The 17,567-nt window shown below is 37.4% G+C and overlaps 1 protein-coding gene across 8 annotated transcripts in view; it reads right to left on the bottom strand.

Moving 5' to 3' along the window:
* Positions 1–500: 500 nt before the first annotated feature.
* LOC311288182 (uncharacterized protein) overlaps positions 501–17,567 on the bottom strand; it is a 30,832-nt gene continuing 13,765 nt past the window's right edge. For 3 of the 8 annotated variants that reach the window (XM_084405451.1, XM_084405452.1, XM_084405453.1), the window contains one exon: positions 14,645–17,321. In XM_084405451.1, coding sequence (XP_084261577.1) covers positions 16,096–17,321 — 1,226 coding nt within the window. In that variant the 3' untranslated portion in view covers positions 14,645–16,095. Of the gene's footprint in view, positions 3,694–4,057; positions 4,351–8,372; positions 8,586–9,361; positions 9,429–14,644; positions 17,322–17,567 lie in introns of those variants that run through there. The other 5 variants (XM_084405447.1, XM_084405446.1, XM_084405450.1 and 2 more) reach the window with 4 other exon arrangements.

Raw genomic sequence — 17,567 nt, 5'->3', positions numbered from 1 at the left:
CAGTTCCTGATTCAAGACATTTATTTATTAAATTCTAAAAGGTTTTCACATGTTTAACAAGGCGAGGAGGAATTACATCAAGAGAGGAGCCAGTGGGTTTTAGCTTGTTTATAATTCTCTGCAAAGATGAGAGAGAAATTGGTCTGAATTGATTGAAAACCACATGACATGCAGCACAGCTGGGTCAGGTGTTGAAGGCAAGATATTCAATCTTATGTCCCTGTAGCGTTAATAGAGTGATTCTGACTGGTCAATTTAGCTCAAAGGGATTATTAATTAATTTATAGGGAATTCGAAAGAATCACTTATTACAACCGAGCAAATGACTCGTTCGCGGTTCATTTGAACTGGCTGTAATTCTTCAACGGATATAAATATCCAAACTATAGTGACACACTATAGTTAACAAGGTAACTTAGATCAGCAGTTTAAGACATTAATTATGTAAGCACATAACACAAGTAACACTTCTCTTTAAAAATACAATACTTTATTGATTATTCTAACACAGACTAAAACTAATATCTAACACAAACACACGCGCACACACACAAGTTGCAGAAAGGAAGAGAGTGAGGAAAGAGTGAGTTTAAGAGTGAGATGATGAAATCCCAAGATTCTATGCACTTATAAGACATAACCTGAACGAACCATCAATCATTAATTTAACCCTTCTTAGGCGGGTTATTAAATCAATACAATACACCAGTTCAGCTTTTGGTCTGGAGGTTACTTGCTTGTGTTGCGTAGGGATTCCCTTTTGTCGGCGTTCGTTGGTTGATGTCCTCGTGCTTGAACAGATGTCTGGGGCGGCCAATCACGTGGTGTGCTGGCGAATGAATGATAGTCTTTGTTGAAGCTGGCTTTGCAGAAGAAACGTGGGCCGAAATCTTGTCACAAAACTTAACTTAGAACTGAGACTCACAATGGAAAATAAGAAACTAAGAAAAGAAAGGAAATTGAGATGAGAGTAGTTAGATGGCTTGAATGAAGTTGTTGAACCCGTTCTTCTGATCTTGATTTGGGTTCTTTGTCTCTGCGCTTCTACATGGTTACTGTCTTTCTGTTCTCTTCTCCCTTCGCGCACCTTTTCAACCTTGTTGAAAATTCTTTCACCGAGAGAGCGCGCAAACTTTGTTCAGGTCTAAGATTTTTAAACTCACATGTTTGTCCAGCATCCTAAGAGAACTGACCAATTAAGACACTGGCTTAATTTAGGAGGTGGCGTTCTCTTCATCTCTTATCATAAATCAAGCTTATCTGTGCTCTCCTTACTCTCTAAGCTCTAGCAGAGAGGAAAGAGGCCACAGTTTAGACATTATTACTAGTATAAGAATACAGAACATTTCACACAGATTTCACTCAAGCCATCTTTTGAATTAAGAACATACGATCGTACCGATAGGAAGCACGACACACTTTCATTCAAGCATCTAATAGTTACAACAATTACATGAATTATATGGGATCTAAGCATATTAGACATGCCCACATATTGTAAAAACAACAGAATTATGTAGTTGCATGATGTTTGATTATAAGTCCATCGTCAATTGTTCTGGGATAATTTGATCCCAGAGTCAAAGTCTCAGTCTCTTTGGTTTGAAGTGATTTCAACACTGGGTCATTCATAGGTCTCCTTAAGGAGACTGGGGTCTGTTTTGTGTCTGTGTGGAGTCCAGCAGCTTCTCTGCTGTTATCTTGATCGAGCACAGAGCTTTAGCCATCTCTGAACCAATCAGTCTTTGGAACCAATCTAACATTGACACGTTCTTCCTTTAGTTGGGCTCATCTCTTTGAAGCCTGCATGGCCATAAAGTTCTTAGCTGGGGGTTTTCGTTGGTTAGCGTAGACTGGCTGGCGCCTGATTTTATGGCTCTGAATTGGTGATTTAAATGATGTTTTATTAACAAAGTTCGGGAGGAACACGTTCTAATGATCAAACAATCAAGTCATTCCAACCAGCTGTCAGCAATCAGTAATCAACAGGTCCACTCAATCAGCATGATTAAAGGCCTATAAATACTCACAGTCGACTCACCCATTATCCTTGACAGTTTTCAGCATCCCTCCACCACCCCATCTCCTCACACTTAATTGGTTATCTTCCTAACCAAGAGATACGGGGGGAGTACTCTGGGTTCGGGCCCAATTTCCGAGCTCGGAGCCCTCCCCCCGGACAGCACGCCAAATACGCATAACTATTTATTCTCTGATCATTTGTAAGTGTGAACTCGTGAAGTTCTGGAATGTTGAGTCCTGTGTGGAGTTATGTTTGAACAAAACACCTGGAAGCTTCATTTGTGTTTGATTCGCACTCAGTCGTCACACTAGTGTGGATCCTCTCATGTGATTTCAGATGTGATGAGTGACTGAATCTCTTGTCACAGTGTGAACACTTGTAAGGTTTTTCTCCAGTGTGGATCCTCTCATGTGATTTCAGATTTGATGAGTGACTGAATCTCTTGTCACAGTGTGAACACTTGTAAGGTTTTTCTCCAGTGTGGATCCTCTCATGTGATTTCAGATGTGATGAGTGACTGAATCTCTTGTCACAGTGTGAACACATGTAAGGTTTTTCTCCAGTGTGAATTCTCTGGTGCAGTTTTAAACAGTCCGCTGTAGTAAAAGTCTTCTCACACTCAAAGCACATGTACTCTCTCACACCAGTGTGAGTTTTCTCATGTGTATGTAAATATTGCCGCCGTGAAAAACTCTTTCCACACACAGAACATGAATGCGGCTTCTCCTTCGTATGAACTGTCAGGTGTGTCTTCAGGTTTGATGCAAAGACAAATGTTTTGCCACATTGATCACATGAGAACGGCTTCTCTCCAGTGTGGATCCTCATGTGTCCTTTAAGGTTTGAAGATCGACTGAAATCTTTCCCACATTTATCACACTTAAACTGTTTCTCTCCAGTGTGAACTCTCATGTGTAGCTTCAGTGTACTTTTAAGAGCAAAACTCTGTCCACACTGATCACACGAGTACGGTTTCCCTCCAGTGTGGATCCTCTCATGTGACCTCAGATATGCTGATCGACTGAATCTCTTGTCACAGTGTGAACACTTGTAAGGTTTTTCTCCAGTGTGGATCCTCTGGTGCAGTTTTAAACTGTTCGCTTCAGTAAAAGTCTTCTCACACTCAAAGCACATGTACTCTCTCACACCAGTGTGAATTTTCTCATGTCTATGTAAATATAGCAGCAGTGAAAAACTCTTTCCACACACAGAACATGAATGTGGCTTCTCCTTCGTATGAACTGTCAAGTGTTTCTTCAGCTCTGATACACAGATAAATGTTTTGCCGCACTGATCACATGAGAACGGCTTCTCTCCGGTGTGGATCATCATGTGAAGATTAAGGGATGATGATCGACTGAAATCTTTCCCACATTTATCACACTTAAACGGTTTATCTCCAGTGTGAACTCTCATGTGAACATCAAGACCATATTTGCTTGTGAAACTCTTTCCACACTGAGTGCAGGTGAAAGATTTCTTGTCTCTTCTTTTCTTTAAAAATGTCTTTTTAGTCTTTGAGCAACTCAGAGGTTTTTCTCCAGGTTTGACATGATGTTCCTCCTCCACTTCACTCAGTTCTTCACTCTCCTCCTTCACTTCACTCAGTTCTTCACTCTCCTCCTTCACTTCACTCAGTTCTTCACTCTCCTCGCTCTCTTCCATCAGGTCTGACATGAAAGAAAAATGTATTAAATAATATTCAGTACATCAAAATAATACACTGAAAGAAATACAAATTGAAAGGACATGAAAGTGAGCCCTAAAGTAATAGTAGAAAGTAGACAACTGTTTTAAATATTATGATAATTTGCTGCCTTTTTATAAATTGATTATTTATCAGTTAAAATAGTATGTTGATAATCAATATAAAAATTTCTCAAACCTCCCTTTACTGACCATTTGTTGAAGAAAACCCAAAACATTCTGTACCGTTTCATAGTTGAACTGTTTATCTAAATGTGATGAAGTGCTTGAATGTTTCTAACATGAATGTTCCTCAGCATCATGAATGAATGAAGAATAAACACCAACCTCTTTGTTCTTCAGGATCTTCAGTGTGTTTCATTCTGCAGGGTTCTGGATCACTCATGTTCTCACTGTCCTCTTTAATAAACTCAAGTCTTGGCAGATTTCAGCTCTTCCTGATGCTCTGATGCTCGTCTTCACTTGTAGCTGATGGGAATTTACAGCATTTATTGGAGAATTGATGTGTGAGGAGCTTCACTGACCATGTGACTGATGTGGGAGGAGCTTCACTGACCATGTGACTGATGTGGGAGGAGCTTCGTTGATGATGCAATTGGTGTGGGAGGAGCTTCACTGATCTGCCCAAAATCAAAAATATATCAGTTACTGAGTTTGTTTTTATACTAACTGACACTTGAAAATTTCCTTGAACGAGGGATATTTTTCTTCCAATTATTTTTAAAACATTATCGAATCTGAATCCAGGGACAAATCCCATTGTTGCCATATTTTGACACCAACTTTGAGACTGATATTTATTTTACTAAAAACGTTTTGAATTATTAATGGCCGTTCACACTAGACTTTTCCTTGCACTGACTTCCATTCATACGCATGTGAAAGTGGGACACCAGAAACACAAGCTCAAGTGAATAACCCTGTGAGAAATAACAACCCATTCATTATTTGTATTGCTAATCCTAACATTATTCTGTTTCTTCATTAAAATACAGGTATCTAGAAATAAATAAAAGAATATAACTAATTTAAATTCTTCCAAATATGAATAATGGTTAGAAAAACAGTTAAACATCATAAACACAGAAATAAATGTACATATAATAGCCAGCAAATCCCCTCAGTCTGCTGACACCAATGAAATGAGCTTTAAGTGTCAATTTACAGGAGATCTGAAGACATCAGCATAATAAATGAGGTGAAAACAGGAACTATTGTCATGAAATAAAGAGTGTTTTCAGCAGATCTGTTAATATTGATGAGCCTCAGACTATCAACACTCATTCAACAAGCCATTCAGGATCATCAGCAGATCATCTCACTTTATTCTGAGTGTTTGCTGTTAGAAACACATTACTTGAGTCAGGATACATGATAAAAGCCTGTAAAACTGCTCCACTGAAAGACAATACTCTTATTTCTTAAACTATAACATGGATAAAACATCAATAACACAAAACAATGACACTCATCTTCCTCAACCACTACAGATTACAGCAGCATAATGTCCAAATCAATCTAAATATATAGTTTGATCTTATAATAACTACATTAATCACTACACAGTAAATTTGAAATCCGGAAATCAACACCAATGTACATAATTTCAACACTTTAAAAGTGTAAATATGGGAACAACCCTCTAAGTATTAGTTCGACACTTTCAAGAGTGTTGCCTCTCGCAACACCGACACAGAGTTACAACATGAACACTAAGAGAGTGAAATATGAACACCTATTCTGCATTACCTACTTTAAAGAACTGTAAAATACACTGACAAATCATGTAATCTGAAAAAATGAATTCACTTTGAAATAAACACATCACTTTATATTACTCTTAAAAACTTTATTTCAAAACAATCCAGAAATTTAAATTGTAGGCTAACCTTAGTCTGGGATCATAAAAGTGGTTTTCTCAATTAAAATAATAACATTTTATATGCGCAGAAACTGAAAATGATCAGATAAAGATCACCACAAAGCACTATTGTTCCAAGAGTAAAACACTATTCATATTTATTAGTATTGATTTAATGTCTCACATGGCTTATCATAGGCTCAATGTAAAACATTTAGCAGTATCTTTTCCTTTAATAAAGCATTTCTATGCATTTAAAATTAGTTTAATATTATATATCTATTAAAATTGCAGCTTAATAACATTTCGATTTTTAAATCATTTTAATCAAACACTGGTGAAATAATTAATTACATTTACATTTATATAGCGCTTTTCTAGGTAGGCCTACTCAAAGCGCTTTTACATGAAACAACCACTTATGTCTGTAATGGTGACTTGATAGCTAGGACTGTAGCTAGGTGAGTATAGGTGACCACTGGTGCATCGGTAAGAATGCAATCGAATACTCTAATGCTCTTCAATTGATTTATTGACAGCCAGCAGATGATTATCTGTCTTCGTGAGTATATAGTATGATGCAATAAGTAAAGCTAGTAAATGGTAGCCTGATTAGTACAACTTTCCCTTCAAGTAACTTTAGCTGCTTATATAACCAAATAATATACCAGATAACACACATTAGCTAATAACTATACAATGTCAGGTGAGTCCACACATAAACACACTAGTAGTGTAACACTATACTAGGTATTAGCATAATGCTAGCGAAATTTATGCTAACATACTGCATTACAACTGAGTATCCCAGAATAGACAACACTCATAAAAAACCTAAGGCACCAAAATACACATACAGTGCTATGCATAAGTTTAGACACCCATACTAAAGTTGACTAAAAAGAGGAATAAAAAAATCATCTTTTGGAAACTGACCTTAATGCCTTAATTTAAAAAATTAGGAAAAATCCAACCTTTAAGGACACCAATTTTCTTTGTGAATGAATAATGTATCGTAAATAAATAAATGTTCTTCCTTAAAATACAGGGTGCAAAAGTTTGGACACCCCTATGTTAAATTCCCATAGAGGCAGGCAGATTTTTATTTTTAAAGGCCAGTTACTTCATGGATCCAGGATACTATGCATCCTGATAAAGTTCCCTTGGCCTTTGGAATTAAAATAGCCCCACATCATCACATAGCCTTCACCATACCTAGAGATTGGCATGGAGTACTTTCCATAAGATCATCTCTCAATGCAAATAAAACTAGCTATTAGGCTAACTGAAATAAAACCATGCCAATCTCTAGGTATGGTGAAGGCTATGTGATGATGTGGGGCTATTTTAATTCCAGAGGCCAAGGGAACTTTATCAGGATGCATAGTATCCTAAAAATTTATAAAAAAAAACACTTAAAAATAAAAATCTGCCTGCCTCTATGGGAATTTAACATAGGGGTGTACACACTTATGCACCATGTATTTTAAGGAAGAACATTTATTTATTTACGATACATTATTCATTCACAAAGAAAATTGGTGTCCTAAAAGGTTGGATTTTCCCTAATTTTTTAAATTAAGGCATTAAGTTCAATTAAGTTTTTTTATTCCTCTCTTTAGTCAATTTTAGCATGGGTGTATTCACTTATGCATTGCACTGTATATCTATAAAGACAGAATAAGAAAGTCTCTATGTGCTTTTCAATAAAAAGGAAAGGTCAATGAAAATTTTAGAATAAAGATTGCTGAGAAGGAGATAGATGAGGTACATGAAGTAAAATTTCTATGGGTTGCTTTAGATTCTCATCTTAAGTTTGATAGACATGTAAAGAGACTGTGCAGAACTGTCAAGAAGACAAATTTAAACTGCTTCCGATTAATAAGACTATAGATACTCATTAAGGCAGTTTATGCATTCTCTGATATTTACTCATCCACCATATTGCATTACTGTTTGGAGTCAGGCCAATCAAACAACAATTACACCCGTTAGGTCATTATATAAACAGGCATTAAAAGTAATGGACCAGAAACCTGTAAGATGGCACCATTGCCTCATTCTAAGGAAGCATAATGTTTAGAGTTTTGACAATTTTGTAAATTATTCATTTCTAAACCTACTTTTTAAGTGTGTGAACAACCTTGCACCAGAAATATTCTGTCAACTAGTAGTGAAACAAAAGAGCGGAATAAGAACTAGAGGCACAATAAGTGGAAACTGTACAGCCGCAAAACGTAGAACAACATTTGGTCAGACATCATTTTCAGTAAGAGGCAAATTGTGGAAAACATTAACAGAGCTCAAGGTTTTTAATGCACATTTAAAGCAATGGCTGAAACTGAAACAATTGTGTGAACACTGACTGTACAGGATACAACACAACGCATACAAACATAAAGTTTCGTGTTGTTGTATTGTTAAATGTGTCTAGATTTCTACATCCATTTAAGCCCATATCTTATTGCATGTATAGGATGTATTTATTGTATGTAGCCTATTTTAATAGTTATAATCTTTTAAATTCAATACTCTGTCATTTCTGTTTTAATTTTACAAGCCTAACCAGGGACAGGGTTTGCAAATTAGTCATGACTATAAACCTGTATGCATGGCATCTACTTTGTATTCTTTATAAATCAATGTTCAATGCATTTGTCCCTGTTAAATAAACAATAAATAAATAGTGTAACTGTTTAAATCTAAATGTGATGAAGTGCTTGAATGTTTCTAACATGAATGTTCTTCAGCCTCATGAATGAATGAAGAATAAACACCAACCTCTTTGTTCTTCAGGATCTTCAGTGTGTTTCATTCTGCAGGGTTCTGGATCACTCATGTTCCCACTGTCCTCTTTAATAAACTCAGTCTTTGCAGATTTCAGCTCTTCCTGATGCTCTGATGCTCGTCTTCACTTGTAGCTGATGGGAATTTACAGCATTTATTGGAGAATTGCAGTGGGAGGAGCTTCACTGATGACAATTTACAGGAGATCTAATAAATGAGGTGAAAACAGGAACTATTGTCATGAAATAAAGAGTGTTTTCAGCAGATCTGTTAATATTGATGAGCCTCAGACTATCAACACTCATTCAACAAGCCATTCAGGATCATCAGCAGATCATCTCACTTTATTCTGAGTGTTTGCTGTTAGAAACACATTATTTGAGTCAGGATACATGATAAAAGCCTGTAAAACTGCTCTACAGATAAATAATTACAGAAGCATAAGATGTACATTTGAATAGTTACATTTTATGACAATCATGAAGTACATAAATTGTTAAAATATTAAAATATACATTTTGTGTGCGCTGAAACTGATCATAAAACGTTTAAAAATAAAGAGCACCACAAAGCAATATTGTTCAAAGAGTAAAGCGCTATTCATTTATAATATTAACATTTAAGAGTTGATTTAATGTCTCACGTGGCTCATTATAGGCTCAACGTAAAGTAAGAGATCAATTCACATCAATTCCCCTCACAGATCTCAAACTTTACCTCTTAACTCTTGACATTCAGTAACAGTTCTCACTCCAAACATCGAGTCAATCACACAAACGAACACAAACTCGCTCAGGTCTGAATGAACTCAACATATTCTCCTCATGCTCGCTGCTGCTGCACTAAATGTTTATTTCAGAAGGAAGACGCCAGAAAAGACGCACAAGTATCGCTGTGATCGATGAAAACAATACAGAAATGAGTCTGTTGCTTAATCAAACTGTATAAAGTGTGTGTGATGGTTGTGTAAATATGAGAAATACCGTGAACTGCTCTCCTCACCTCAGAAGACTCGACGCTGAAACTTTTCTTTTTCTTCTTCTGGTGTTTAATGGCGGATTGGCAGACCAACATAAATGGTGCATTTCAGCCACCTACTGATCTGGAGTGTGGAGTATACTTGGCTTTGGAAGAAAAAAAATATTAATTATTAATTCATGAATTCTTGATTGTCTTGACCCATTTCCTAACAATACTTTTATTGAAATTGTATCAACTCCCATCCATCGTAACTCTTGACTTAACTGTTGTCTCTCCCTTTCATATGCAGCACTTTCTAAAAGAATATGCTGCACTGTTTCTAAATCCTCACAATTATCACAGTTTCCTGCATCATGCTTCCCTATTTTATAAAGACTATAATTTAATGCAGTGTGACCAATTCTTAACCTTGTAATAATGACATCTTTATTCCTATTTCCATATCTTGTCCTCTCATTTCCAACCCGTTCCTGAATTTGATAAATATGGGATGATTATAGTATCAAAATGATTAACACGTGCAAGCACACTTATAAATTAACTTGATACATGTTGCAGAAATGTTTTATCCATGCCTTTCAACTTGTGTGTGCAAAATTCAAAATTGAATGAATGTGAAGCAATTTGTACAAATAGAGACATTTTTGTGAATACAAATGTTTTCCTTTGTATTAGTGTATCATAATTTGCACATGCAACACAGAAGATGTGCATGTGTGGATCAGGTGCAGGGCTTGACATTAACTTTTTTGCTCACTAGCCAATGTGGCTATTGGTTTTCCAAATTTACTAGCCACACAGCATTTTTACTAGCCACATTTTTGTTTTTGTGAAATTACCTGATAAAAGTTGACTATGGCGTGCTAAAATTTACTTGAACTAGATTTACAACCCCTTTAAATGTAAAACCACTGTAGGCTACACACCCAAATCAAGACTACATAAATATATATCAATACAGGTCATTATCATTAGCTCTGATAAGGTTGTGTGTAAGGCTCCTTTTTTTAAAATAAAACCATGTATTATTATGTATTATATGTCGCCACATAGCTCCACACCGGCATACGACGTAACTCCAGCAGGGCATGCAGCTAACTGTCTCTTCATTTCTGTGTTGTCGGTCACAAGCGCGCAAGTGCAAGGCAACACTGTGTGCATGTAATACTCATTAGGGCTGTCAAAATAGCTCAAAAATGACGTTTGAATATTCAAACGTCAAAAAAAAAAAAAACACAGCCTATATTCAAACATCTGGTTGCGCATTTTGTCAATAACAGGACAAATTAATACAAAGAGACATACCTACTTGTATAGGTAGTTTATTTAAGTTTAAACATATTTGACAACGTATTACCTACACAAAAACCAAGTAATTCAACTAATGGCCAAGACCACAGCACTCACTCACTCTCTCACTCTCTAAAGACGCGTTTATGCGCGTCTGGAGGTCTTGCGGCGCGAATGAGGCGTCACGCTCTCTGCGCATAACGGTTTAAATGAACAACAACAATAAGCAAATGTTGAGTGCTGATCAAGAGTTTTGTGCAGGTCGCGACTCTTATAGAGCAGGCTTCATTCAGTGATTGAAACAAATATTATTTACAATAATTTAAGTTTTACAGTAGCCTATATAAAACCGACATTGAACGCTCCGAGCGAGCTGTGCTGTGGTAAACATGGAACTTTTCCTTGACATGAAACAGTAAATAATCAAACCAGTGGAAGCCTGCAGTGCATGAAACTACTGTATCTAACCTACCTTATTCGTTCAATATCTATTCAGTCAGTACAGTAGCCTACACTTTGGTAATGTTTCTGTTTAACGTTAACACTTCTTCCTGTTACCTGTCCCTGACACCCTCCGGCAGCGCGCCCACTCGCAAAGCAGACAGCCGCGCCTCTGCTACCGCGTGCGTTTTTCCACATTCGAATATTCATTTTCACCTTCGAAATTCTGTTTTTTTAAAACTATTAGAATATATATTCGAATTTAGAATATTCACTGACAGCCCTATGGGAGTTGTAGTGTCGTAGTGTCACACTTATTTCAGATGCGTTTTGAAAAGACTACAATTATTCAACCAGCCAAAGTGGCTAGTTGGAGTGACTATGTTACCCTCCACGAGCAAAAGCCACCCGCATTTGGCGGGTGTTAATGTCAAGCCCTGATCAGGTGGCACGCGTGCTTTCTTTGACGTCTTTTCTGAGTCGATCTCATTTGATTAATTTGGATTTTGAGACTTTCTTTTCGAGGTTTTTAAGCATTTCACAACCCACACACAAACAACTACAAATGAATAGGCATGGTGCTAATTATTAATGTGTGCACAACTACCCATCTATTTGACAAATTCACAAATGTGCGTCACTACATTTAAACTAATGCATTGGCATTTTATCAGACGGCAGATCCTCAGCTATTTCACTCTCGCGATGCAGCAGCGTGACGTCACGTGAAACCAACCTATTCAACTTGTAGTGAGACTACCGGAGAGGCTCCACAACAAATTCGCAAGGCCTGATTTTGTATTACTTGTATTTTTTTTAAGTTAAGTTGTATTAGCAGAACTGTATACCATACTTCCATAGTCTATATTTGACCTGATCACTGCAACTTGCCCCCCAATCAGCACCTGACAAGCATCTTAAAACATTTATTCCTTTTTTACACTTTTCTATCAATTTCTAACCATGCCGATTACAGTATATGTCACTCAGGCTTCACTAACGTGATTGGTACCATAGACTATAGGCTAGACCATCAAGGCCTCAATGAAGGGGATTATGTGAACAGAAAGGGGGTCCATAATGTAAATGTGCAGCCCAGTTACTATTGGGGTTTTTAATTCCAGATTAGTAATATTATATCAAATAAAAAAGGTAGTTGACTAAAATCTTCCATATCCCAAATCTGAACGCAAAATGGCCAGGATCTATGCATGACTTAAGAATGTTCAGAGATTCACATTTATGCACATTATTTGAAAGTGGTAAGAAACAATACTTGACAAAGACAGATGGCAAACATGAGGGCTTAAATACACAGACTAATGACACCTGTGAACAATGATCAGACACATGGCAGGATCACATGACAAACAGGGAACAAACCCAAAACGTGACAACAAACCGGCAGAATATTCCACAATTTTGGCTTAGCTAAATAATCGTGTTTTAAATTATCAGGTACAGTTCCTGATTCAAGACATTTATTTATTAAATTCTAAAAGGTTTTCACATGTTTAACAAGGCGAGGAGTTTTTTTTCTAGAGTAAAACATCCATGTTTGATAATGCTGATCAATAGTATTGTTGATTGATTAATTAAATTAAGTATCCCCAACTGAGCAAGCCAAAGGCAACAGTGGCAAGGAACCGAAAAACTCCATCAGGTGACCTAATGGAGAAAAAAAAAACATTGGGAGAACCCAGGCTCAGTCGGGGGCCAGTTCTCCTCTGGCGTTTATGAGGTAGAGACCGGATTTAACTGTAAGATTAAAAGTATTATATAAATGCCTGGCTGAAGAGATGCGTCTTTAATCTAGTTTTAAACTGGGAGAGCGAGTCTGAGCAACGAACAGTATCAGGAAGGCTATTCCAGAGTTTTGGAGCTAAATGTGAAAATGATCTCCCTCCTTTGGTGGTTCTGGATATCCTAGGTATGACCAAAAGCCTCGAATTTAGTGATCTTAAAGAGCGTGATGGATTATAGGGCGATAGAAGATCCGTTAAATAGACTGGAGCTAAGCCGTTTAGGGCTTTATAAGTCAGTAGCAGTACCTTGTAATTAATACGGAACTTTATAGGTAACCAATGCAGTGATGATAAAATTGGTGTTATATGGTCAAATTTTCTTGATCTAGTAAGAACTCTAGCAGCGGCATTTTGGACTAACTGTAGCTTTTTTATTTAGGATGCAGGATAACCAGCTAATAAAGCATTACAGTAATCTAATCTCGAGGTCATGAACGCATGAACTAACTTTTCTGCATCAGAAACAGATAGCATATTACGTAGCTTAGCAATGTTTCTGAGGTGGAAAAAGGCTGTTTTTGTAACATATGAAATAGGATTTTCAAAAGACAGGTTACAATCTAATATAACACCCAGGTCTTTTACAGTAGAGGATAAAGTACACCCTACTATGTTAAAGTTGTATTGTAAGAGGTTTTGTGGGCATTTTTTTGAACCGATAAGTAGTACCTCTGTCTTGTCTGGATTTAATAAAAGAAAATTGCGCGTCATCCAATCTTTTATATCTTTAACACACTCTGTCAATTTGGATAATTTAGCGTTTTCATCCGGCCGTGATTTTAGACTATAGGCTAGACCATCAAGGCCTCAATGAAGGGGATTATGTGAACAGAAAGGGGGTCCATAATGTAAATGTGCAGCCCAGTTACTATTGGGATTTTTAATTCCAGATTAGTAATATTATATCAAATAAAAAAGGCAGTTGACTAAAATCTTCCATATCCCAAATCTGAACGCAAAATGGCCAGGATCTATGCATGACTTAAGAATGTTCAGAGATTCACATCACATTTATGCACATTATTTGAAAGTGGTAAGAAACAATACTTGACAAAGACAGATGGCAAACATGAGGGCTTAAATACACAGACTAATGACAAGAGACACCTGTGAACAATGATCAGACCAAGAAAAGACACATGGCAGGATCACATGACAAACAGGGAATCACACGACAGACATGGAAACATGACATGAACAAACCCAAAACGAGACAACTAACCGGCAGAATATTCCACAATTTTGGCTTAGCTAAATAATCGTGTTTTAAATTATCAGGTACAGTTCCTGATTCAAGACATTTATTTATTAAATTCTAAAAGGTTTTCACATGTTTAACAAGGCGAGGAGGAATTACATCAAGAGAGGAGCCAGTGGGTTTTAGCTTGTTTATAATTCTCTGCAAAGACGAGAGAGAAATTGGTGTGAATTGATTGAAAACCACATGACATGCAGCACAGCTGGGTCAGGTGTTGAAGGCAAGATATTCAATCGTATGTCCCTGTAGCGTTAATAGAGTGATTCTGACTGGTCAATTTAGCTCAAAGGGATTATTAATTAATTTATAGGGAATTCGAAAGAATCGCTTATTACAACCGAGCAAATGACTCGTTCGCGGTTCATTTGAACTGGCTGTAATTCTTCAACGGATATAAATATCCAAACTATAGTGAAACACTATAGTTAACAAGGTAACTTAGATCAGCAGTTTAAGACATTAATGTTGTAAGCACATAACACAAGTAACACTTCTCTTTAAAAATACAAGACTTTAATGATTATTCTGACACAGACTAAAACTAATATCTAACACAAACACACGCGCACACACACACGAGTTGCAGAAAGGAAGAGAGTGAGGAAAGAGTGAGAGTGAGATGATGAAATCCCAAGATTTTATGCACTTATAAGACCTGAACGAACCATCAATCATTAATTTAACCCTTCTTAAGCGGGTTATTAAATCAATACAATACACCAGTTCAGCTTTTGGTCTGGAGGTTACTTGCTTGTGTTGCGTAGGGATTCCCTTTTGTCGGCGTTTGTTGGTTGATGTCCTCGTGCTTGAACAGATGTCTGGGGCGGCCAATCACGTGGTGTGCTGGCGAATGAATGAAAGTCTTTGTTGAAGCTGGCTTTGCAGAAGAAACGTGGGCCGAAATCTTGTGACAAAACTTAACTTAGAACTGAGACTCACAACGGAAAATAAGAAACTAAGAAAAGAAAGGAAATTGAGACGAGAGTAGTTAGATGGCTTGAATGAAGTTGTTGAACCCGTTCTTCTGATCTTGATTTGGGTTCTTTGTCTCAGCGCTTCTACATGGTTACCAGTCTGTCTGGTCTCTTCTCCCTTCGCGGACCTTTTCAAACTTGTTGAAAATTCTCTCACCGAGAGAGCGCGCAAACTTTGTTCGGGTCTAAGATTTTTAAACTCACATGTTTGTCCAGCATCCTAAGAGAACTGACCAATTAAGACACTGGCTTAATTTAGGAGGTGGCGTTCTCTTCATCTCTTATCATAAATCAAGCTTATCTGTGCTCTCCTTACTCTCTAAGCTCTAGCAGAGAGGAAAGAGGCCACAGTTTAGACATTATTACTAGTATAAGAATAAAGAACATTTCACACAGATTTCACTCAAGCCATCTTTTGAATTAAGAACATACGATACGATAGGAAGCACGACACACTTTCATTCAAGCATCTAATAGTTACAACAATTACATGAATTATATGGGATCTAAGCATATTAGACATGCCCACATATTGTAAAAACAACAGAATTATGTAGTTGCATGATGTTTGATTATAAGTCCATCGTCAATTGTTCTGGGATAATTTTATGTATTTTTGTGAGTCAAAGTCTCAGTCTCTTTGGTTTGAAGTGATTTCAACACTGGGTCATTCATAGGTCTCCTTAAGGAGACTGGGGTCTGTTTTGTGTCTGTGTGGAGTCCAGCAGCTTCTCTGCTGTTATCTTGATCGAGCACCGAGCTTTAGCCATCTCTGAACCAATCAGTCTTTGGAACCAATCTAACATTGACACGTTCTTCCTTTAGTTGGGCTCATCTCTTTGAAGCCCGCATGGCCATAAAGTTCTTAGCTGGGGGGGTTTTCGTTGGTTAGCGTAAACTGGCTGAAGCCTGATTTTATGGCTCTGGATTGGTGATTTGAGTTCTGGAATGTTGAGTCCTGTGTGGAGTTATGTTTGAACAAAACACCTGGAAGCTTCATTTGTGTTTGATTTGCACTCAGTCGTTACACTAGTGTGGATCCTCTCATGTGATTTCAGATGTGATGAGTGACTGAATCTCTTGTCACAGTGTGAACACTTGTAAGGTTTTTCTCCAGTGTGAATTCTCTGGTGCAGTTTTAAACAGTCCGCTGTAGTAAAAGTCTTCTCACACTCAAAGCACATGTACTCTCTCACACCAGTGTGAGTTTTCTCATGTGTATGTAAATATTGCCGCCGTGAAAAACTCTTTCCACACACAGAACATGAATGCGGCTTCTCCTTCGTATGAACTGTCAGGTGTGTCTTCAGGTTTGATGCACAGAGAAATGTTTTGCCGCACTGATCACATGAGAACGGCTTCTCTCCGGTGTGGATCATCATGTGTAATTTAAGGTGTGAAGATCGACTGAAATCTTTCCCACATTTATCACACTTAAACGGTTTCTCTCCAGTGTGAACTCTCATGTGTAGCTTCAGTGTACTTTTAAGAGCAAAACTCTGTCCACACTGATCACACGTGTGCGGTTTCCCTCCAGTGTGGTTCATCTCATGTGTTTTCAGATTTGCTGGCTGACTGAATCTCTTGTCACAGTGTGAACACTTGTAAGGTTTTTCTCCAGTGTGAATTCTCTGGTGCCGTTTTAAACCGCCCGCTTCAGTAAAAGTCTTCTCACACTCAAAGCACATGTACTCTCTCACACCAGTGTGTATTTTCTCGTGTCTATGTAAATATAGCAGCAGTGAAAAACTCTTTCCACACACAGAACATGAATGCGGCTTCTCCTTCGTATGAACTGTCAGGTGTTTCTTCAGCTCTGATACACAGATAAATGTTTTGCCGCATTGATCACATGAGAACGGTTTCTCTCCGGTGTGGATCATCATGTGTAGCTTCAGTGTACTTTTAAAAGCAAAACTCTGTCCACACTGATCACACTTAAACGGTTTCTCTCCAGTGTGAACTCTCATGTGAACATCAAGACTATGTTTGCGTGTGAAACTGTTTCCACACTGAGAGCAGGTGAAAGATTTCTTGGCTCTTCTTTCCTTTAAAAATGTGTTTTTAGTCTTTGAGCGACTCAGAGGTTTTTCTCCAGGTTTGACATGATGTTCCTCCTCCACTTCACTCAGTTCTTCTCTCTCCTCCTCCTCTTCACTCAGTTCTTCTCTCTCCTCGCTCTCTTCCATCAGGTCTGACATGAAAGAAAAATGTTTTAAGTACAATTCAGTACATCAAAATAATACACTGAAAGAAATACAAATTGAAAGGACATGAAAGTGAGCCCTAAAGTAATAGTAGAAAGTAGACAACTGTTTTTATTATTATGATAATTTGATGCCTTTTTATAAATTGATTATTTATCAGTTAAAATAGTATGTTGATAATCAATATCAACATTTCTCAAACCTCCCTTTACTGACCATTTGTTGAAGAAAAA

The sequence above is a fragment of the Rutilus rutilus genome, assembly GCF_951802725.1.
Source record: "Rutilus rutilus genome assembly, chromosome: 1".
Lineage (NCBI taxonomy): Eukaryota > Metazoa > Chordata > Actinopteri > Cypriniformes > Leuciscidae > Rutilus > Rutilus rutilus.
The sequence above is the reverse complement of the archived record's forward strand: the minus strand, read 5'-3'. Positions and strand labels throughout refer to the sequence as shown.